The sequence below is a fragment of the Bombina bombina genome, chromosome 1 (assembly GCF_027579735.1).
Source record: "Bombina bombina isolate aBomBom1 chromosome 1, aBomBom1.pri, whole genome shotgun sequence".
Classification (NCBI taxonomy): Eukaryota; Metazoa; Chordata; class Amphibia; order Anura; family Bombinatoridae; genus Bombina; species Bombina bombina.
In genome coordinates this window covers 455,119,125-455,143,633 of record NC_069499.1, presented here as the reverse complement: position 1 = coordinate 455,143,633, position 24,509 = coordinate 455,119,125, and the positions used below count along the sequence as shown (strand labels likewise).

General features: G+C 39.8%; 1 protein-coding gene across 1 annotated transcript in view; it reads right to left on the bottom strand.

Annotated features, from left to right (window-relative positions):
• Window positions 1-24,509, bottom strand: part of LOC128645442 (rap guanine nucleotide exchange factor 4-like) — a 388,555-nt gene that overhangs the window by 139,950 nt on the left and 224,096 nt on the right. The window contains exons 8-9 of the mRNA XM_053698451.1: window positions 21,739-21,823; window positions 19,378-19,438 (exon numbers count right to left, since the gene is read on the bottom strand). Coding sequence (XP_053554426.1) covers window positions 19,378-19,438; window positions 21,739-21,823 — 146 coding nt within the window. The remainder of the gene's footprint in view (window positions 1-19,377; window positions 19,439-21,738; window positions 21,824-24,509) is intronic.

The following is a 24,509-nucleotide window of genomic DNA, read 5'->3' as shown; positions in this document are numbered from 1 at the left end:
ATACTGAAACCGGCTCTGGTAGTCTATCATAAGATATGCTCATAAAATATACACACACTAATAGACCAAATGATTAAAAGTACTGGCTAAACAAACCTCAATACTAGTGTATGCTAACACTCAAACTGTTAGTCGTCCAAAGTCCTTAAGATATTTCTAACATTCTAGGTAATTAATATAATAATATAATAATTGAACTCCAAGAAAGGAACATAGAAAGCTAGGTATTTAACACTTATACATAGGATATCATCTTTCAAGCCTATCCTAAACAGGTAAAATATAAACCATAGTGTTAAGGCCCCTAGGAATACAGATGATCGGAATTAGATATACTATTTATAATTAAATTAAAAATAATTTAACTAACATTCCTATGCCACTACACCTAGGTAGGAATCAATCCTGTGTACTTCTCATCCAAAGGGGGGAAACCTAGCCACTGTGCTACAAGAGAAAGCAATCTTAAAAGAGAGAAACTAATAAATAAATAGCATCGCAGAGATTAGGTATAACTCAAAATGGAAAATCTCAATCTATATAATTTTAACTGTTGTGTAATAAGAATATCTCTTATGAAGGCTCATGTTCCATATCAATTTAAAGATGTATCTTTATGTTTGCCAATGGTTGATCAAATCATATTCAGAATTGAAGCCCAAGGGAACCCTTGTCTCCAATCTGAAAATCCAATACATATCCGCCTCAAAAGAAATTGCAGCGATCACATTCACTATCAGAAAAGGGCAGAGGAATTGGGCACTCGCCTTAGACAAAGGGGATACCCCAATAGGGTCATCAATCATGCTAATAAAGAAGTGGCAGAAATTAATCTAGATCACCTTTTGAGTGAGAAATGGGAAGGTAACCAGACTAAGAATAAGTTTGGAGGTGTTACATTTGTAACAGGCCACAGTAGTCAATACAAACAGATCTGTGGCATTGTAAAGAAGCATTTCAAGCTTCTCAATGCTGATGACAAACTTGTACCCAGTGTGGAAGAGGGCATTAGGTGCTCCTTCAAGCGAGGAATGACAATTGGAAATATGATTTCTCCATCTGATTTGTCCCCATTACAGACTACCCAGAGTTCATGGCTCACTCATCTGGGGATGTTTAAATGTGGTAGAAATAGTATGCGACATTGTCCAAATCATTTAAATCTGAAATTACCCATGAGTGCTTTGATATCAAACATTGTTTGAATTGCAACTCTTCTTACGTAATTTATCTTATCACTTGTGTTTTGTGCAGACGTCAGTATATTGGACAAACAACTAGGGATGTTATGTCACAGATTAGAGAGCATTTCTCTACCATTTCTCTCGGAAAATCTACCACCCCCTTGGTCCAGCATTTTGCCCTCTGTCAAAATAAGAGCATTGAGTCCTTTAGGTGGCAGGTAATTGACAAAACTGTTCTGCCTAAAAGAGGCGGAGATAAAAATAAAATTCTCAGGAGGGCGGAGCTTGACCGTGCTGGAGAATGGTCGTGTGACCTTAGAGCTCCGGAGCTAATACCCTGCCCAAACTATGTAAAATAGAATAAAGAGCTGTAAACACTAACTAGCTGCAACACCAAACCGAGGGGAGCAGTAATCGGACAGAAAGTCGACATAACTCACAAAGAAAAAGTATTTTGACCGAATCTCCCGTGGTGGGCCGCAGCCTGACTAAAGTAACCCTATTCGCACAGAATCGCCGTGGTGGTGAGTTCCTTGCAACAGATCATTATTTGGGGAGCAATAAGTGGCATTAACTTGTTCATAAGGGACTCCGCTGCCTCAGACTTACGGATCTTGCAGCTTCATGACCGCAACTTTCTGAGCGCCTGAGCCAGCGGTCTTTGCCTGCAACGTGGCAGCAGCGGAGGTGTCACTTCTCCTGCGGCTGCTTTTTCTTGGAGTTGGGGAACAGGAGTCCTCCTGTTAGCTGATTTTGGTGAGCAGAGTATAATCGCAAGGTTCTTTGGATTGCGGGCAACAGAGGTGCACTGTTTCCTTGTTCATTGCTAAACGACTGGAAAAATATATGCACCTGAGTACTAGTGGTTGTGGCCCACATTATTGTAACAGAGAGACTGCTTATGTGAGATTAAGTAACGGTCGCACCGGACTTGAACTTTATATATGTGATTTGTGAATTGTGTTTAGTATCCTAATAAATAACAACCGCAAAGCCCCACTGGCTAGGCCCCTATAGACCTCCATTTTGAGGGAGCTTCTCACTTTCCTTTACATTACATAAATAAACCAAACCTGCTCTAGTTATCTCTGAAATAAGAGACAGGCTCATTCTGCAAACAGGCTCAATCTGACTTGTACAGCTGAAAATGTCACAAAAGAAAGCAGGAGTGCAAGACAAAGGCCCTAAAACTAGAAATATAAACCACTACCTAAAAAGTGTTGACACTCAGATGGCTGAAGAACAACAAGTACAATCTGTAGTGACTGATAATTCACAATCATTGCATGCACCCTCAGAGATGCCACAGTATGTAACCAAGGAAGATTTGAAAGCTCTCTCCTCAAAAGAGGATATAAAAGGGGTTGTTTCTGAGATTAAAAACTTATTCAGTGAATTGCGCAAAGACCTAACTGATGTTGCACAGAGAGTGACTGTTGTGGAGAATGTACAAACTACATTACAGGAAAAACTTAAAGACACCACAGCACAAACATTGCATAATTCAAACTCGATTCAAAGCCTGCTAGAACGGATAGAAGACCTCGATAATCGCAGTCGGCGAAACAATTTACGTATTCGGGGCATTCCTGAATCTGTTGGGCCAGGGGCCCTGCAGGGATACTTGCAGGACCTTTTTAGAACACTCAAGGGAGCACATATGGCCCCTGAAGTCCTGATAGAGCGAGCTCACAGGGCATTGCGCCCAAAGCCATCAGCTAAAGCCCCCCACAAGGGATGTCATCTTAAGACTGCTTAACTACAAGGACAAAGAAGATATCATCAAGAGCAGTAGGAATAAACATCCACTTCAACATGCTGGGGTACCCTTACAAATCTTTTCTGACCTAAGCTTGGCTACACTGCAAAAACGCAGGGAAATGAGGTTTCTAACTTCTGCGCTACAGCACCACAAGATCCCATACCGGTGGGGGTTTCCCACCTGCATCATTGCCTCTTCAGGAGAGAAAACTCCAACATATAGATCTTTGACAGATCTGGAAGAGTTCTGCACAACGATGAATGTCGACCCACCAAACCCAGAAGATTTCTCAGGCCAACCTTCCACTTTGCCAGGAGGTTCGCAGCGACCCTGATGGGCGCAGGGTAAGAAAGGCGTGAAGAAATAATTCCTTCCCTGTCTGCACAGGTGAGACTGTAGTTTATAAAAATGGCAGTTGTTGGACAGAGTAGTCCTGGGTTTGTTCCTAGGACAGCACTGGACTCGTCTCACTGTGCTCATTGACTGTCAACATGTAAGTTTGTAATAAAATGCATCTTAGTTACAGTTAGTAATAATGACTTTACTGTATAATGTTGGATTGTTTTTCCCCTATGTCTTTGTAGATGTGTATTTTCTCCCCTCGGTTTCCCATAAATAGAGATATAAATATACCACCTTAAGCTAGTTGGTCTACACAGATATAATGTTTTAACATATTCTTCATTTAAGTTATAGCAGCCCTATGCTAATAATTCAATATGGGCAGGTTATTGGCATTTTCCCCTTTTGGTAATTTCTCCTTGAGAAGTGAGGCCTGGCGAAATTTGTCACTCGTCCACTTGGACTTGTTTACACCTGCTCTTTACCACCCTTCCTCCCCCTACCCTTCTCTTCTATCTGAGCAATTCTATTATATCCTAACTAAAGTTTTTAGTGTATTACACCTGCATACGCTTGTATAACTCTCCAAACCCACAGAATTGCTTGATCTCTTTCCCTTCCCCTTTCCTCTCTTCTAACAGTCCCGTCTCCACCCCTCTCTCCCTCCCTCCCCTTCCTTAACCTTCTCCCCCCCCCCCCCCCCCCCACCTTTTTTTTTTTTTTTTTTTTTTTTTCTCTCCTCACTCTTAGGCACAACCTACGATAAAATGATTCCGGATCAGCTCAGGTCGCAGAAACACTCAATCAAATTTCTAACTGTTAACGTGAAGGGGCTAAACAACCCAGGTAAAAGATCGATTGTGATGAGGGATTTACAAAAGCTTCAGGGGGATGTTGTCTGTCTACAAGAGACACATTTTCTAAAGAATAAGGAACCTAAATGGCATAACAGTAGGTACCCACTAGCTTACTTCTCATCAGGCACAAGTAAACATAACGGGGTGGGAATCCTGATACACTGCAGAACATCCTTTCAACTTCAAAGGGTCGAGAGGGACAGAGAGGGCAGGTATGTAATAGTTGTGGGTCTACTATACGGGAGACAGATAACTTTAGCATGCATATACGCCCCCAACACTGCACAACATATCTTCTTTAGGAACTTCTCAAACAAACTGCTTGAGGTGACCAAAGGAATTCTGTTTCTAGGGGGGGGATTTTAATGCCCCTCTTAATCCAAAAGTAGACACATCAAACGGGGTATCCAGTGTCCCTCATCATGTCCTGAAACAAATCAACACAGTACTGAGAGACCATTTACTCCATGACATTTGGCGCACGATGCACCCAACAGAGTTAGACTTCACTTACTATTCCAGTCCTCACAGAAAGTACTCTAGGATAGACTTTCTGTTCACTGACTCCCAGGGTATAGCATTTATCACACGCAGCGACATCTCCCCTATCACATGGTCAGACCACGCCCCAGTCACGTTCGAAATGATGTGGCCAGACAAGCCCACCACCCCATTCATGTGGCGGTTGGACGAACACCTTATAGACGACCCAGTGATACAAGCAGACATTACTAACATGTTAGTAGAGTATTTTGACATAAACATGACCGGAGATCTCCCCCCCCTACAATTTGGGAAGCACACAAAAGTGTCATCAGAGGTCACCTAATACAACATAAAGCTAGACTGATAAAACAACAAAAAGTCACATATGACAAGATCCTTAAAAACATACAAACATTAGAGAAAAGACATAAAAAAAATGTATCGGACCCAGGGGTTGAGGAGGCTCTCTGTCAGGCTAGATTGGAATTTAACCAACTCTTACAAAGGGATAACCAGCGAAAGGCACTGTTGTTGCAACAAAAGTACTACGAAGGGGGGAACAAGTCAGGGAAGCTACTCGCCAGAGCCCTACGTAGGTCACACTTAAAGTCCTTCATACAGACGATCAAAGATAATACAGGGAAACTACATAAAGATAGTGAGGCCATAGCAAACGTCTTCCGAGTGTATTACAGTAATCTTTACAATTTGAGGTCTCAAGACATTGCCTTAAAGCGAGACATTGTCAGTCAGAAGGTACAAGATTACATTTTTAGTACTAACCTTCAGACTTTGAATCAGGAGGCTGTAGACTATCTGGAGTCACCCTTGGATAGAGAGGAGATACAATTGGCCATTGGGGATCTCCCCAATGGGAAGTGCCCGGGCCCTGACGGTTTGGGAGTCAAATATTACAAGACATTCCTGACAACGTTACTCCCACACTTACAGGACCTATTTAATGGACTATCCACTCTGAAACAGTTGCCTCCTTCCATGCTGACAGCATACGTCACGGTTATCCCTAAACCTGGAAAACCGATAGATGTGCCCCAAAGTTACAGGCCAATCTCGCTTTTAAATGCGGACGTCAATATCTTAGCTAAGATCTTGGCAAACAGGGTGAACGGATTCCTTCCTGGTCTGATTGATGCAGATCAAGTTGGGTTTATCCCTGGCCGAGAGGCTAGGGATAATACCCTTAAAGTAACTCAATTGATTGCCCATGCTAAGAAGAGGGGAGTGCCACTCGCCCTGTTGTCAACCGATGCGGAAAAAGCCTTTGACAGGGTGAGCTGGCACTTTCTGAATTCTGTTCTGGTGAGGATGGGCTTTGGAGACAGATTCATTAACACTGTCTTCTCTCTGTATTCTAACCCTAACGCGCAGATAAAAGTCAATGGTGTCCTATCAAAACCCTTCCAAATAACTAATGGAACGCGGCAGGGATGCCCGCTCTCACCCTTACTTTTTGCCATTTCTGTTGAAGCACTGGCCAGCCGCATTAGAGCTAACCCCCTTATTAAAGGGATTGAGGTTGGAGGTAGAGACCACAAGTTGGCTATGTACGCAGACGATCTCTTATTAACTATTACAGAGGTTGAGGTAACCATTCCAGCTTTAATGGATGAGTTCCGAACCTATGGTGAAGTTTCTAACTTTCACTTAAATGACACTAAATCGGAACTACTAAGCATATCTTTGACACCCACCTCCCTGACATGGCTCCGACAGCACAGTTCTTTTGTGTTGACGGATAAATCTCTGAAATATCTGGGTGTTAGTCTAGCAGCGGATGTTGCAGACATGTTTACTCTTAATTATGTCCCACTTAAAACAGTGATAGCAGCAGATCTCTCTAACTGGAGACATAAAACAATCTCTTGGTTGGGAAGGATACATGTTTTTAAGATGAATGTCCTCCCCAGGATTTTGTATGTACTTCAGGTTCTCCCTATGCCTCTGCCAGCGACATTTCTTTCCTCTGTGCAGAAGATACTCGAGGAATATGTTTGGCAGGGGCTGAAGCCCAGAATAAATAAAAAAACTATGTATATGCCCAGAGACGAAGGAGGTTTGGGTCTCCCAAATCTTCTTCTATACAGGAGAGCTACACTACTCCAAAGAGTAGTGGAATGGTGCCAAGGTAGCGATCAGAAGCGTTGGATCCATTTGGATAGAGAAGCAATGCAAACACGTGACCTGCCCATCCTCCTATGGACCCCTAAAAGACATAGACAGGTTGATCTCACATATTTCCCAATTCTAGATGTGATGCTTTCAGAGTGGGAAAGGACCTTACACACTGAACCACACATATCGACACTGTACTCCCCCCTAACACCCTTACATGGTAACCCAGAGTTACCTCTGCAATGCAAAACAATGCCACAACATACCTCCCTTGCAAAAAGAGGACAGGGTTAAGTTGAGGGAGGAGCTGGTGGAGGAGCAGCATGATACCCCCATACCATGGTATGTCTACCTGCAAGTATGCCATTACATATCTACCCACAGATATAAACAACAATTGACTAGAAAACAAACGCCATTTGAACAGCTGTGCACAAAGGAGACTCCCTCCAGACATCTGATATCGATCTTATACACACACCTGCTTGGCCAGGGGGGGAACGAGTTACCAACTTACACCAGAATGTGGCATGGGGAGTTGGAGGTGGAGCTTACTGATGAGGACTGGCATAGGATATTTCGTTCTATAAAGTCTACTTCTGTCTCAGCACATGTACAGGAATCCCAATATAAACACCTAAGTAGATGGTACCTTACACCAGCACGACTGAAATTAATCTATCCTAACACATCGGATAAATGCTGGAGGGGTTGCGGGGAGCAGGGTACAATAGTACACATATGGTGGGACTGCCCCTTACTACACAATTACTGGTCCGCAGTTTGGGAAGAGATGCAGATGCTTCTGGGATTAAATATCCCCAAAACACCTGAGACCTTGCTTTTCCATATGCCATATCAGATTAAAGATGTTGCCAAAAAAAACCCTATTATTCCTGATGCTCACAGGTGCGAAAAGTCTGATACCCCTCCATTGGAAATCAACACAAGTACCCACTCTGATAGAATGGAAGCGGAAGGTCACGAACCTTCTGTCACTTGAGAGATACCATTACGCTAAAATTGCAAAATTAGACAGACACGACCTTTTATTGCAGATGTGGGGCAGTGGAGAGTAGGTTGCTGTGGAAGTCTGCTACAGTGAATTGGGTTGAGTGTGATCTGAGTCTGACCTGTATTCTGCCCCCCCTTACCCCTTTTTTTTTTTTTTTTCTCTCTCTCTTCGTCCTTCTTCCCTTCCTTGTCCCGTCCCCCCTCCCTCCCCCCCCCCTTTTTTGTTTCTCCCACTTGGAGAATAAACGAAACAGAGAGTGGCAAAATGTACCCAGGCCATGTTATGTTCTGATTATAGTTATTTGTTTATATGTGTCTATATGTATCAGCTCCAATGTGAAGGAGTTTGAAGATGTTTAAATTGTTATCTTAGTTCTTGCTGTGTGACATTAAGTTAACCTTCACTGCAATGTTACCGCTCCGCAACAAGACAACAGGAAAAAAGACTTGTGAAAATTATGGAGCTTTTTTCTAAGTTTATACTGATATTAGTAAAGCAAGAGAGAAAACTGTACTTTTGAGAACATTAACTGCAGATCTGATATCTAATACCTGGTCAACACGGGCCTAAGAGTGACATTGAGAACTTTTTGGATCTACCATGCCCAGTCGTCACTTAATATGTTGTACTGTAGTGTCATGTATATATTTTTTTTTTTTAATTTTTCCTGTCTTTCTCTCTTGTATATTGTTTTGTTCAAATAAAGCTCTTTGAAAAAAAAGAAAAAAAAAAAAAAAAAATTCTCAGTAAAAATGAGATGTATTGGATTTTCAGATTGGAGACAAGGGTTCTCACTTTTAGTATTGCTTTCTCTTGTAGCACAGTGGCTAGTTCTCCCCCCATTGGATGAGAAGTACACAGGATTGATTCCTACCTAGGTGTAGTGGCATAGGAATGTTACTTAAATTATTTTGAATTTAATTTAATTATAAATACTATATCTAATTCTGATCATCCGTATTCCTAGGGGCCTTAACACTATGATTTATATTTTACCTGTTTAGGATAGGCTTGAAAGATGATATCCTATGTATAAGTGTTAAATACCTAGCTTTCTATGTTCCTTTCTTGGAGTTCAATTATTATATTATTATATTAATTACCTAGAATGTTAGAAATATCTTAAGGACTTTGGGCGACTAACAGTTTGAGTGTTAGCATACACTAGTATTGAGGTTTGTTTAGCCAGTACTTTTAATCATTAGGTCTATTAGTGTGTGTATATTTTATGAGCATATCTTATGATAGACTACAAGAGCCGGTTTCAGTATAAATTGGTTTAATTTTAGTATAATGAGATAACCGCAGTTTATTAACTTTGGCTTTATACATTATTTTGGTTAGTCACATATGTAAGCATAACATATAGAGGGTAGTTTCCTTTGAGGGTGTGTCAACTATATTTTCAGTGTTCATTCTACAGCTGTGTCTGTTTGTTGTTTTAACCAATGGCTGTGTAGATGGGGAAATATAAGTTTAAACTATACCCTGTTTTAGTTAAGCTATGAATACGGCTTCTGCTGAAACGTGTATGCTTATCTATACAGCTGTACTCTGAACCTTTTTGCATTTTATTGGTGGTGTTACCATGAACTTTTAAATACCATTATGGGTGAAAAAACATTAAGTTTTATATATACTTGGATATTGCTCAGTCCTTTTTTCCTTTTTGCTTATTCAATGTGTCCAGCTACTGAGCATATCCACCCTTGCTTGAGACGTTGAGCTCACCCTGCTGGAGACGAGTCCGGTGAAAGGGATCCCCTAACTTTCTTCATTGGAAGCAGTGACCGGCTTTTCCAGAGTGCCGCACCTGATTGGCTGAATCCGTACTTACCCACGACACGCCCACGACTTGGCGTTGAGGAGAGCGGTTTGGAGCTTACGGCTCAACCGACAGTGGAGTGTGTTTACTTGAGCCTGTGTGCAGCACCTACCGAAGGGAGAAGACGCCTGGGACTGGCGTTACACAGAGTGTCTATGATCTGGCCGGGTCCCCTGTGGTTACGTAGTTATCAGGGACTAGAGTGTTGGCCTCTGCCGTGTTGGATATCGGCAGCTAGCTGTCCCCACGCCCACGACTTGGTGGTTTTCCATGAGGATTTGTGGACATTAACAGGATAAGCCCCCGTTCCTTACACTACATTTATTACTAAACAAGAGACTTCCATCAGGGTATCGCATTTTCTGTTAATACCGGACAGCGGGAGTGGGCTCCTCTCCTAATTATTACATTTTTGAGATATATATATACGTTCCTCTGCTATATTGATTTGGCAGAAAGGAGTTTCCTGTCTCCTAAATTCCTTTCTATTTTGCTGTTTGTACTTTATATTTGCCATGATTTAGGTTTTCAGTATATTTCATTTTGCAGATTGTCAGTTTCATAACTGGGAAATGCTTTTTTATAAAAAAATATATTTCTTACCTGGGGTATAGTCTCTTTTTCAATTGACTGTTTTTTTTAAATTTGTGGGCAAAACTAGGATCGCGAAGGAGCAAAATGCCAAAGTTTATTGCGTCATTGTTGGCGCTAGATTTTTTTGGCGCAAAGTCGCCGAGCCCTTCACAAGGTTGCATCATCTATGACGCGAGTGTGTCATTTCCGGACGTTTTTGGCGCCAAAAAATATTTTTCTGTTTGTTGTGCGTCATACTTGTTTTCATTATTTAAGACCCCATTCCTATTTGCCTCTTGCCTTTTTTCTATGTCAGAGGGCTATGTTGTTTGCATTTTTTCCTATTCCTGAAACTGCCATATAAGGAAATTGATAATTTTCTTTATATGTTGTTTTTTTCTCTTACATTTGCAAGATGTCTCAATCTAATCCTGGCATGCATAAGGGAGACTGATCCCGAAACGTTGCCTTCCTTTTTATCTTCCTTTTTATCTCCATAATAAATTGTCACAGTATTTGCTGTCACCTGCCTGATTTTTTTTAATCTAATCCTGTCTCAGAAATCACTGTTGGAACCCTGCGGCCTGATAACAGTTCTACCAAAGCTAAGTGCATTTGTTGTAAACTTGTGGAGGTTATACCTCCAGCTGTGGTTTGTAATAGTTGTCATGATAAACTTTTGCATGCAGAGAATGTATCCATCAGTAGTAGTTCATTACCTGTTGCTGTTCCCTCAACATCTAATTCACAAGATATACCTGTAAATTTAAAAGAATTTATTTCTGATTCTATTCAGAAGGCTTTGTCTGCCATTCCGCCTTCTAATAAACGTAAAAGGTCTTTTAAAACTTCTCATAAGGTTGATGAAATTTCAAATGACCAGCAACATACTGAATTATCCTTCTCTGATGAGGATCTATCTGATTCAGAAGATCCTGCCTCATATATTGACACTGACAAATCCTCTTATTTATTTAAAATGGACTATATTCATTCTTTGTTAAAATAAGTGTTGATTACATTAGATATGGAGGAAACTAGTCCTCTTGATATTAAAACTAGCAAACGTTTAAATTCTGTTTATAAACCTCCTGTGGTTATTCCAGAGGTTTTTCCAGTTCCTGATGCTATTTCTGATATGATTTCTAAGGAATGGAATAGGCCTGGTACTTCTTTTATTCCTTCTTCAAGGTTTAAAAAATTGTATCCTTTGCCAGCAGTTAGATTGGAGTTTTGGGAAAAGATCCCCAAAGTTGATGGGGCTATCTCTACTCTTGCTAAATGTACTAATATTCCTACGGAAGATAGTACTTCTTTTAAAGATCCTTTAGATAGGAAACTTGAATCTTTTCTAAGGAAAGCTTATTTATATTCAAATCATCTTCTTAGGCCTGCAATTTCTTTGGCTGATGTTGCAGCTGCTTCAACTTTTTGGTTGGAAACTTTAGCGCAACAAGTATCGGATCATGATTTGTCAAGCATTGTTAAGTTGATTCAACATGCTAATAATTTCATTTATGATGCCATTTTTGATATCAAAATTTATGTTAAATCTATTTCTTTAGCTATTTTAGCTAGAAGAGCTTTGTGGCTCAAATCTTGGAATGCTGATATGACTTCTAAGTCCAGATTGCTATCTCTTTCTTTCCAAGGTAATAAATTATTTGGTTCTCAGTTGGATTCAATAATTTCAACTGTCACTGGGGGGAAGGGAGTTTTTTTGCCTCAGGATAAAAGACCTAAGGGTAAATCTAAAGCTTCTAAACGTTTTCGTTCCTTTCGACAAAATAAGGAACAGAAACCTAATCCTTCCCCCAAACAATTTGTTTCCAATTGGAAGCCTTCTTCAAATTGGAATAAATCCAAGCCATTTAAGAGATCAAAGCCAGCCCCTAAGTCCACATGAAGGTGCGGCCCTCATTCCAGCTCAGCTGGTAGGGGGCAGATTAAAAATTTTCAAATGTGTTTGGATCAATTCGGTCCAAAATCATTGGATTGGAGTATTGTCTCTCAGGGGTACAGTATAGGATTCAGAGTAAGACCGCCTGTGAGAAGATTTTTTCTCTCACGCATTCCAGCAAACCCAGTAAAGGCTCAGTCTTTCCTGAAGTGTGTTTCAGACCTGGAGTTATCAGGGGTAATCATGCAGTTCCATTTCAGGAACAGGGTCTGGGGTTTTATTCAAATCTATTAATTGTCCCAAAGAAAGAAAATTCATTCAGACCAGTTTTGGATCTAAAGATTTTGAATCAATATGTAAGAGTACCAACTTTCAAAATGGTGACTATAAGGACTATTCTGCCTTTTGTTCAGCAAGGGCATTATATGTCCACAATAGACTTACAGGATGTATATCTTCATATTCCGATTCATCCAGATCACTATCAGTTCCTGAGATTCTCTTTTCTAGACAAGCATTACTAATTTGTTGCTCTTCCTTTTGGCCTAGCGACAGCTCCAAGAATCTTTTCAAAGGTTCTAGGTGCCCTACTCTCTGTAATCAGAGAGCGGGGTATTGCGGTGTTTCCTTATTTAGACGATATCTTGGTACTCGCTCAGTCTTTACGTTCTGCAGAATCTCACACGCATCAACTAGTGTTGTTTCTTCGAAAACATGGTTGGAGGATCAATTTACCAAAAAGTTCTTTGATTCCTCAGACAAAGGTAACCTTTTTAGGTTGTACTGAGGGGTGTGATCAACCTGCGCTGGGAAAGTTACCAATAAACCACTGGGTAAATGGAGTATCCTCAAACTCCACAGAAAGGAACACAATCATACAATAGTAATAAAGATATTACTATAATAACCCCTGGCGCTAACGTGTAGCTTGAATTGGTAGTGCAAAGGTTCTAATTATTGTATACTATAAACAATAAATTACCTTAGTACGATGGAAATGATAATTCCTTACAAATATGTAAAAAACTGGGGTAGTTGATTATAAATGACAAACCCAAAATTAGGGATGTGCTTAAGGATGAACCAGAGTAGTGGTGCAAGTAAAAAATGAACAAATTTTATTACAGTCTTAATCGTGCACAAAAATACTTTTAAAACCAAATTTAAATAACACTCTGATCAGGCGTTTGACAATGTAGTATCAATAAAATCCCTAAAAACTCAAAATAAAATTGCATAAATAAAATAACAGTGAAACAACAATGAGACAATCACTATCACAAATGATTAATTCGAGATAGAAAACAAAGATCCCATTGGAAACCAAGGAAGATCCACGTCAGCTGGAAGTTAGTGATGTTTAACCGGAGCTGTAACGAGATTTGAGATCCAAATGAACAGACAGGAAGAGAGCCAAATTTAAGGTGTTCACTTATTACTTACACCGAAAATGCTCTATGAAGTCCCAGCTGTCTCTCTATAGCGGTCCTGGATTAGATCACTGCTGGATGGATCACCGAAAGGAAGGAAACCTCTTGTCTTTTACGATCCGTGTCAGCACTCGCGCCAGATAGACCAAACTGTGCTCTGGGTCTCTGTGCGGTCTCGACGCTGGTAATTAGTTCCAGTCACCTGTGTGTTAGAAAAGTGGGCGGAGCAACGCGTTTCAGCCCGGTCTGGGCCTTTGTCAAGCTCCTGATAGATGGGAGGTCAGGTCTTTTAAACCGTCACCCCCTGTTGATTTGTCACTATGGTAACTTACACGAGAGACCCGACACCACCTTTTTAGGTTTCCAGATAGATTCAGTGTCCATAACTTTGTCTCTAACAGACAAGAGACGTTTGAAATTGGTTGCAGCCTGGCGGAACCTTCAGTCTCAGTCATTCCCTTCAGTAGCTATGTGCATAGAAGTTTTAGGTCTCATGACTGCAGCATCGGACGTGATCCCCTTTGTTCGTTTTCATATGAGACCTCTCCAGCTTTGTATGCTGAACAAATGGTGCAGGGATTATACAAGGATATCACAATTAATATCCTTAAATCCCAATGTTCAACTTTCTCTGACTTTGGGGTTAGATCACCATCGTACAATTCTAGGGGCCTCTTTCGCTCGTCCAACCTGGACTGTGATCACAACAGATGTGAGTCTTTCAGGTTGGGGAGCTGTTTGGGGATCTCTGACAGCACAAGGGGTTTGGAAATCTCAAGAGGCGAGATTATCAATCAATATTTTGGAACTCCTTGCGATTCTCTGGGCTCTTCAGTTTTGGCCTCTGTTGAAGAGAGAACCGTTCATTTGTTTTCAGACAGACAATATCACAACTGTGGCATGTGTCAATCATCAGGGTGGGACTCACAGTCCTCAAGCTATGAAAGAAGTATCTTGGATACTTGTTTCGGCGGAATCCAGCTCCTGTCTATACCTGGGATATGAACCGCAGAAATTAGACAATTGGGAAGCGGATTGGGAGAATGGTCTCTCCACCCAGATGTGTTTTCTCAAGTTGTTCAGATGTGGGAGCTTCCAGAAATAGATCTGATGGCATCTTATCTAAACAAGAAACTTCCCAAGTACCTGTCCAGGTCCAGGGGTCCTCAGGCGGAAGCAGTGGATGCATTGACACTTCCTTGGTGTTATCAGCCTGCTTATATTTTTCCGCTTCTAGTTCTTCTTCCAAGAGTGATCTCCAAAATCATCATGGAGCAATCGTTTGTGCTGCTGGTGGCTCCAGCATGGTCTCACAGGTTTTGGTATGCGGATCTTGTTCGGATGTCCAGTTGCCAACCTTGTCCACTTCCATTAAGGCCAGACCTTCTATCTCAAGGTCCGTTTTTTCCATCAGGATCTCAAATCATTATATTTAAAGGTATGGAAATTGAACGCTTAGTGCTTAGTCATAGAGGTTTCTCTGACTCAGTGATTAATACTATGTTACAGGCTCGTAAATCTGTTTCTAGAAAGAGTTATTATCGAGTTTGGAAGACTTGATTTGATGGTGTTCTTCTAATAAATTCTCTTGGCATTCTTTTAGAATTCCTAGAATTTTACAGTTTCTTCAGGATGGTTTTGATAAAGATTTGTCTGCAAGTTCCTTGAAAGGACAAATCTCTGCTCTTTCTGTTTTATTTCACAGAAAGATTGCTAAACTTCCTGATATTCATTGTTTTGTGCAGGCTTTGGTTCGTATCAAGTCTGTCATTAAATCAATTTCTCCTCCTTGGAGTCTTAATTTAGTTTTGAAGGCTTTACAGGCTCCTCCGTTTGAGCCAATGCATTCTTTGGACATTAAACTACTTTCTTGGAAAGTGTTGTTTCTTTTGGCCATCTCTTCTGCTAGAAGAGTTTCTGAATTATCCACTCTCTCTTGTGAATCTCCTTTTCTGATTTTTCATCAGGATAAGGCATTTTTGCGGACTTCATTTAAATTCTTACCTAAGGTTGTAAATTCTATCAACATTAATAGGGAAATTGTTGTTCCTTCCTTGTGTTCTAATCCTAAGAATTCTTTGGAAAAATCTTTACATTCTTTGGATGTGGTGAGAGCTTTAAAATATTATGTTGAAGCTACTAAAGATTTCAGGAAGACTTCTAGTCTATTTGTTATCTTTTCTGGCTCCAGGAAAGGTCAGAAGGCTTCTGCCATTTCCTTGGCCTCGTGGTTAAAACTTTTGATTCATCAAGCCTATTTGGAGTCGGGTCAAGCCCAGCCTCAGAGAATTACGGCTCATTCTACTAGATCAGTTTCCACTTCCTGGGCTTTTAAGAATGAAGCTTCAGTTGATCAGATTTGCAAAGCTGCTACTTGGTCTTCTTTGCATACATTTACTAAATTCTACCATTTTGATGTATTTGATTCTTCGGAAGCAGTTTTTGGTAGAAAAGTTCTTTAGGCAGCTGTTTCAGTTTGATTTTTCTGATTTTGATTTAAGTTTTTTCCTCACATTTATGAGAATTAACTTATATTTTGAGTTGTGGATTCATTTTTTTAGCGGAACATGGCTGTTTTTATATTTATCCCTCCCTCGCTAGTGACTCTTGCGTGGAGTTCCACATCTTGGGTATTGCTATCCCATATGTCACTAGCTCATGGACTCTTGCCAATTACATGAAAGAAAACATAATTTATGTAAGAACTTACCTAATAAATTCATTTCTTTCATAGTGGCCATGAGGCCCACCCCCTTTTTATGGTGGTTATGATTTTTTTTTTGTATAAAGCACAATTATTGCTAAATTCCTTTGTTGATGCTTTTTACTCCTTTCTTTATCACCCCACTTATCGGCTATTCGTTAAACTGAATTGTGGGTGTGGTGAGGGGTGTATTTATAGGTATTTTGAGGTTTGGGAAACTTTGCCCCTCCTGGTAGGATTGTATATCCCATACGTCACTAGCTCATGGACTCTTGCCAATATGAAAGAAATTAATTTTTTCAGGTAAGTTCTTACATAAATTGTGTTTTTTTCACTACCGCTGCTATTATGAGTCTTGTAGGTACAGATGTCCCGCACACTTTTTTGGCCTTAACGCAAATTAACTTACGCAATTTGCGTAAAGTCTTTTTTTCAATGGGACTTCCATAGCACCGATATTACTTTTTCGGGGGTTAGTGTATGTTTTTTTTAGGGTTATTGGGTGGGTTTTAGTTTTAGATTAGGTTTTAAGCAGCAATAGAGCTAAATGCCCTTTTAAGGGCAATGCCCATCCAAATGCCCTTTCAGGGCAATGGGGAGCTTAGGTTTTTTTAGTTAGGATTTTATTTGGGGGGTTAGTTGTGTGGGTGGTGGGTTTTACTGTTGGGGGGGCTGTTTGTATTTTTTTTTACAAGTAAAAGAGCTGATTTCTTTGGGGCAATGCCCCGCAAAAGGCCCTTTTAAGGGCTATTGGTAGTTTAGTTTAGGCTAGGGTTTTTTTATTTGGGAAGGGGGGGGGCTTTTTATTTTGATAGGGCTATTAGATTAGGTGTAATAAGTTTAAATATCTGATAATTTGTTTTTTATTTTGTGTAATTTATTGTTGTTTTTTTGTAATTTAGGTAATTGTATTTAATTAATTTAATTTATTTAATTGTAGTGTAAGATTAGGTGTTAGTGTAAGACAGGTTAGGTTTTATTTTACAGGTAAATTTGTATTTATTTTAACTAGGTAGTTAGTAAATAGTTAATAACTATTTAGTAACTATTCTACCTAGTTAAAATAAATACAAACTTGCCTGTAAAATAAACCCTAAAACCTAGATTATGAGTTTTGCGTTAACAGGGGTGCGGTGCTAACGAGCAGTTTTCCCTCACCGCTCACTTGCAGACAACGCTGGTATTACGGTATTTACAAACCCGGCGTTATTCGCATAAAAGTGAGCGAAGAGCAAAATTTAGCTCCACATCTCACCTTAATACCAGCGGTGCTTACGGTAGCGGTGAGCAGGTAAAACATGCTCGTGCACGATTTCCCCATAGGAATCAATGGGGGAGAGCCGGCTGAAAAAAACCTAACACCTGCAAAACTGATTCCTATGGGGAAATACATTTTATGTCTACACCTAACACCCTAACATGAACCCCGAGTCTAAACACCCCTAATCTTACACTTATTAACCCCTAATCTGACGCCCCCGACATCACCGACATTATATTATTAACCCCTAATCTGCCGTTCCGGACACCGCCGCCACCTACATTATACTTATGAACCCCTAATCTGATGCACCCAACATCGCCGAACCCTACATTATATTTATTAACCTGTAATCTGCCGCCCCCAATGTCGCCGTAACCTAACTACATTTATTGACCCCTAATCTGCCGCCCACAACGTCGCCGCCACTATATTAAATGTATTAACCCCTAAACCTAAGTCTAACCCTAAACCTAACCCCCCCTAACTGAAATATAATTTTAATAAATCTAAATAAAATTACTATCATTAACTAAATTATTCCTATTTAAAACTAAATACTTACCTGTAAAATAAACCCTAAAATAGCTACAATATAACTAATAGTTACATTGTATCTATCTTAGGGTTTATTTTTATTTTACAGGCAACTTTGTATTTATTTTAACTAGGTACAATAGTTATTAACTATTTAATAACTACCTAGTTAAAATAAAGAAAAATTTACCTGTAAAATAAAACCTAACCTATGTTACAATTACACCTAACACTACACTATAATTAAATTAATTACCTAAACTAAATACAATTAATTACAATTTAAATTATCTAAAGTACGAAGAAAAAAAAACACTAAATTACAGAAAATAATAAAATAATTACAAGAATTTTAAACTAATTACACCTACTCTAATCCCCCTAACAAAATAAAAAAGCCCCCCAAAATAAAAAAAAAAGCCCTGACCTACACTAAATTACAAATAGCCCTTAAAAGGCCAACTGAAGAATGAAGGTTCCTTTAAATGACGTCATCCAAGATGGTGTCCCTTCAATTCCGATTGGCTGATAGAATTTGTGGGTTAATATGTTTATTATAGTGGCAGCAATATCCGGAGAGGCAGATTAGGGGTTAATAAGCGTAGGTAGGTTGCGGCGACATTGGGGGCGGGAGATTAGGGGTTAATAAGTATAATGTAGGTGTTGGAGATGTTGGGGCAGCAGATTAGGCGTTAATAAATATAATGTAGGTGTTGGTGATGTCAGGGGCGGAAGATTAGGGGTTAATAAGTGTAAGATTAGGGGTGTTTAGACTCGGGGTTCATGTTAGGGTGTTAGGTGTAAACATAAATTTTGTTTCCCCATAGGAATCAATGGGGCTGCATTACGGAGCCTTATGCTGCTTTTTTTTTGCAGGTGTTAGGCTTTTTTTGAGCCAGCTCTCCCCATTGATGTCTATGGGGAAATCGTGCACGAGCACATAAAACCAGCTCACCGCTGCCTTAAGCAGCACTGGTATTGGAGTGCGGTATGGAGCACAATTATGCTCTACGCTCACTTCTTGCCTGATAATGCCGGGTTTATGAAAACCTGTAATACCAGCACTGTAGGAAACTGAGCGGTGACAATAACGTGCAAGTTAGCACCGCACCCCTCATAACGCAAAACTCGTAATCTAGCCGTTTATTAGCTATTGTGGGACATGTAAAGTTATTCTTTACGTTTACAGATGTTCTTAAGCTGCTGGTAAACAAATAGCAGTTCAAGAATTCAGATAGCAAATTTTCATTGGAAAAGCACTAAAAAAATGATGATTTTTGTGCACATTTAATATGAAGATAAACATTATAAACTTGAAAGGCAAAGCTTCACATTTACTGAAATAACACCTGCTAGAGTTATACTTACAGACTGTTCCAGCTTTTGGATGAGATTCAAAGATCAAAAATCCTGCAAGTTCCCTTTTCACCTTTAAGGAAAAAAATGAGAGATGAGATGAATATAACACAGAGTGAGACTGATATGTGCAGGTGTAACTAAAGATCCAGTCTGATGGGATATTTATTGTTTTCTAGTGAGCATGTTGACATGACTGAGGGAGGAACAAGCCCAGCTGATATTCCCTCTTACTTAAAGAGACATGATAGTACAAACATGTCATGCTCTTCTAATTTATTTAGCACCACAGAACCTGCACGTTTATGGACCTGGTTTTTCAGTGATTGAGCAAACAAGGATCTTCTGCTGCCTGCATTTGTTACTACACAAGCAACTGCTTGTGCAATACTGCCCACTGCTCTCAGATGACCAATCACGTGAGAGCAGGGTCTGTCAATCACACAGAAGGAACAATCAGGCCTATCAATCACTCTTGTAACCACTGCGTCTTAACTTGGAGGTGGCTCACATAAGCAAACCTGAACTGTAAGGCCTCTAAAGCAGTCTCTGCTGCTTTATAAGTGGAATCCAAATGAGTTAAACTCATAGTGAACGTATTGCAAGTCTGTGTGTTTACCCTCCATAAAGGGGTTAAACAGTAGTTAAAGGGGCCACAGAGAACTGCTGGTCCAGAGAAGACATAGCTGGTAAGCCAATCAGCAGCAGCAGTGGCACAGCTGTTCATTGATAGTTGTAAAACTGCTGATGCTGTTTGGCTCATTGGCCATGGCTGGCTTGGGAGCAGCAGTTCTCTGCAGCTCCCATATGGTATTTTAACTATTTTTTAACCCCCTTGTGGAGGTTAAACACATAGACTTGCAGAGTAAGTAGTGCTAACATGACATGTTCTAATGAATTGACATGTGATTTTGTACTGCTATGTCCCATTAACATCAGGTTTGCAGACACCTTTGACATCTGCAGCTTAATTTGTCCCAGTGATCAACTACATGTAACTTTAAAGAATATAAAGAGACCAAAAAGATGGATGCTTAATGGGTTTTCTTATTGAGCAGCTCATATTTAATCTATTTAAAATATAATGCAATGTGCTAAAATATTTCACTAGTATAATCCTTTAGCTTTATGATATTACTTCATTTATAAATGTCAGTTATTTATCTGGATTTTAACTATTAATGAATCTTAAAAGCGTAGTGTTGCTGTAAACTTAACTCTTAACTATCTCTGCTTATTATGTTGACTGCAGAAATATAATTCCCTGGTAACTAGATAGGTGGTAACTGAAAAATGTTAACCATTTTGACTGATTATATCAGTCGTTAAGTATAACTCAACCCTAATTTTCATTAAACATCTAGAACATTGTTTTACAACCTTTACCGTTATCATCATCACTGAGAACGTACGCAAATCACATATGATGTATATTGTTACAAAAACATAAATTAAGTTTTCATATTGTTCTGGATGGACTTGTGTTGTTGTTGATACTAACAGTTTGAGAATACAAAGAGTTCCTCTATAACTTTCCTCTACAGAAACATGCTGTGAAGATCAGCAGTAAGTGTCTTCCTCCTTTACGTTCTACAACTTGGGGATTCTTTAGATAGAATTGTTTACTGGGTGTAGTAACATTTATGTAAATGCTTCTCATCTTAAAGGGAGAGTCAAGTCCAAAAAAACCTTTCATGATTTAAATAGGGCATGTAATTTTAAACAACTTCCCAATTTACTTTTATCACCAATTTTGCTTTGTTCTCTTGGTATTCATAGTTGAAAGCTAAAACTAGGAAGTTCATATGATAATTTCTTAGACCTTGAATACTGCCTCTTATCTGAATGCAATTTGACCACTAGAGGGCATTAGTTCATGTGTTTCACATAGATAACATTGAGCTTATGCATGTGAAGTGACCTAGGAGTGAGCACTGATTGGCTAAAATGCAAGTCTGTCAAAAGAACTGAAATAAGGGGGCAGTCTGCATAGGCTTAGATACTAGGTAATTACAGGGGTAAAATATGTATTTATATAACTGTGTTGGTTATGCAAAACTGGGGAATGGGTAATTAAGGGATTATCTATCTTTTTAAACAACAACAATTCTGGTGTTGACTGTCCCTTTAACTGTGTTTTGAGGATGAACATTAAACATTTCTTAAAAGTTAAACTTTCAGAAAAACCTATTACCAATCTCCAGTTCTATAGCTCACACACCCTGTAGAGGTATCTGGCCTGTTGACTTCACCATGGCATACAACTAACCTCTCCAATTACTTATCCCTATTCATTAGATTGTTCTTCTTAACATTTCCAATTCAACAAAGAATTACTAAAATAATACTATTAATGACACCCTAAGTACTCACTGTGGTTGAAAGATGAGATAAGGCTTTAATGTGCATAAGTTCTTCAAAAATGATTTCCAAGTCATCTGCATTCCTCTGTCCAGGCCTGGGTATTTAAAGGGTCAATTATTAGCAGAATCAAAGGGGTTATCAATGACATGATAAAAAAATAACATGAAATATATTATTAAAAGGACATAGAGGTCAAAGTTGAAATCTGTAAGACTGCATTTCAAGTTTCGCTAAAAAAAATTTGCAATACACTTGTGTTAGTAAAAACTGTCACAGTTTTCAGAAGTATAAGTACTGTACACATGCGCTGCATTTGTCTTGTGCACCAGCATTATAAGATTGCACCTGCTCAGAGTGTCAGGGGCTTGTTGTCATAACAGGGGTTTGGTGACAAGGGTTTTTGCTGTTCCTTCTGGATTAAGATTTACCGTGCTTTTAATGAGGCCTAGGAAAAGCTAAGCAGCCCTTCATTGCAATAACCTTTATATTCCCTGATGTGTGCAGTGTTTGATTGTTTGTTTATTGAGACATTAATACTATGGCATTTGTTTCTCTATTTTGGACAATTAGTTTTGACTTAAGCTTCCTTGACTTGATTTGTGCTTCCTAGTTATTGTTACTGACTTTGGCCTGTTTCTGACTAAGCTTTTGTTACTGTTTTCGCACTATATTTATTTGAGCTTATTTTAACCATGGACTGTCTGACTACGCAGGGCCGGCCTTTGGGTGTGGCGGTGAGGTGGCCGCCTCGGGCCCCGCACTTAGGGGGGCCCCGCGGTTTCAAACACAATTCTTTTTTTTTTTTTTATAAAAAAAAATGTTGTGCGCTGACTTTTTTTTTGGCGCCATTTTTAATTTTTTTTCGGCGCAATTTATTTCACAATCCCGGCGGGAAAGGAAAGTTCAGTCACAGTGAGGACGGAGCGTGCATCTGGGCAGTCAGAGCTGAAGCACAGGAGGAGGAGGAGTGACAGGCACTGGGCGGGAACAGGCCGAAAGGTACCGGGCGAGTGCAAGTCAGGTGTGTAAATGTATCAGCACTGTGCACATAATCAGCCCCGACGCTTGTTATTTATCTGGCTCAGACGCTGTTAGCAAGTGAAGCTGTCAGGCAGATACCAACCCAGCACTACTAGTTCCACTTCCTGAAGGCTACACTGTTCATTTACAGATTGTGTTAGTGTCTCTGAGCACACAAGGCAGGGGGTTTGTTTCTTTTTATTCCAGGGGGTTTGTTTCTTTTTATCCCGCACCCAGCTCTGCTAGTTTTCAATTTCCTGCTACACTCACATTTGAATTTGCTTCTCTTATATATTTAACCCTTTGCCAGGCATGGGGATTCCTTTCTGCCTACCCTAGCTTGCCCCTCTGATGCTTAGTGCTATTTAGACACACAGGTCTAACGGCATCTACTTGTTTCCCTCCCATCAGATAAAGCGCCTATTATTATCCCGTTCCCACGCCCCCCGGTGCTCGGTTTTCATGGATCCTGCCCAGAGATTCACCAAGAGCCTGCTAAAGCTGGGCAGTGCTGTAGAGATCCGGTGCAGCGCATCCCAGTCGGTGAGGTGTGGGCAGCGCAGGGTGAGTGCGGGTTGTCAGCTGGTGCGATTAGCTGGGGACACTGTAATAAATAACGCTGGTGCTAGAATTAATAACAACTGAATTTCAGTCTTCATTTTGGGTTATTGAAGAGCTTTTAAACTTTGGTGATTTGGGCATAAGTTTACAGATGATGAAAATTAAATATCCAGCTGTTATAGAGGGTATTTTGGAAGGAAAATCGTTAGGCTGTTTATCTCCATTGACTGCAAGTTGCTGTTCTCTTTCTTACAGTATTAATGTATTTTTTTTCTTGCTCTTGATTGTCATTTTTTCTGTTATCTTTGACATGTATGACTTAAATATATACATAACCATGTACGATCTGACACAGTATCATTACACTGTCACACCGCTTTCCACTAACAAACCTACTCCTACGGTCCTACCGCTACCTGCACCAGACATTCTTCCTCATCTGCAGAATGGATTGCCTGCTTAGATAAAGGTACCAACCTCCCCATGTAAAATGCTGCATTTTCATGGGGAGGTTGGTACCTTTATCTAAGCAGGCAAGGCAATCCATTCTGCAGATGAGGAAGAATGTCTGGTGCAGGTAGCGGTAGGACCGTAGGAGTAGGTTTGTTAGTGGTAAGCGTTGTGACAGTGTAATGATACTGGGTCGGGGTGGCTGATTATGCCTGCACATCACAGTACTTCAAACAAAAAGTTATGTGATCCTTAGATGCTGTATGCAATGTCAAGAACATCACCCAGCCTTGCCTGCAGCAGATGCTGTCTGTTGTAATCCGGATATCATGGGCTAGTATTGCAGCTGACAGGTTTTATGCACTGCGGTGTGATAGCTGAAAAATTAACCCTTAGGGGCGTGGGTGAAAGTTTTTGGTGGATTGGAATTAGAGATAAAATGGGGAGTTAGGCAGGGTAACAAGCATTATATGATATCCCCCTCCTTTAACTAATGACATAGATGAAGAGTTGCGTTTAGTTAATACATCCTGTATGTGCTTTGATCTCACTAATAATAATAATTTAAAGATTAAAGTTTTAACTGATATCTTTTAATTGATATAAAGTGGATTAATTTCATAGTGAATGTGTTTTAACATTCAGTACCTTCCTTTATTAAAATTGGTAATATTGAATAATATGAATAAACAGGTCCCTTGCCATGTCTTTAAACATAATCTTTAATGAGCATTTAATTGAGTGAAAAA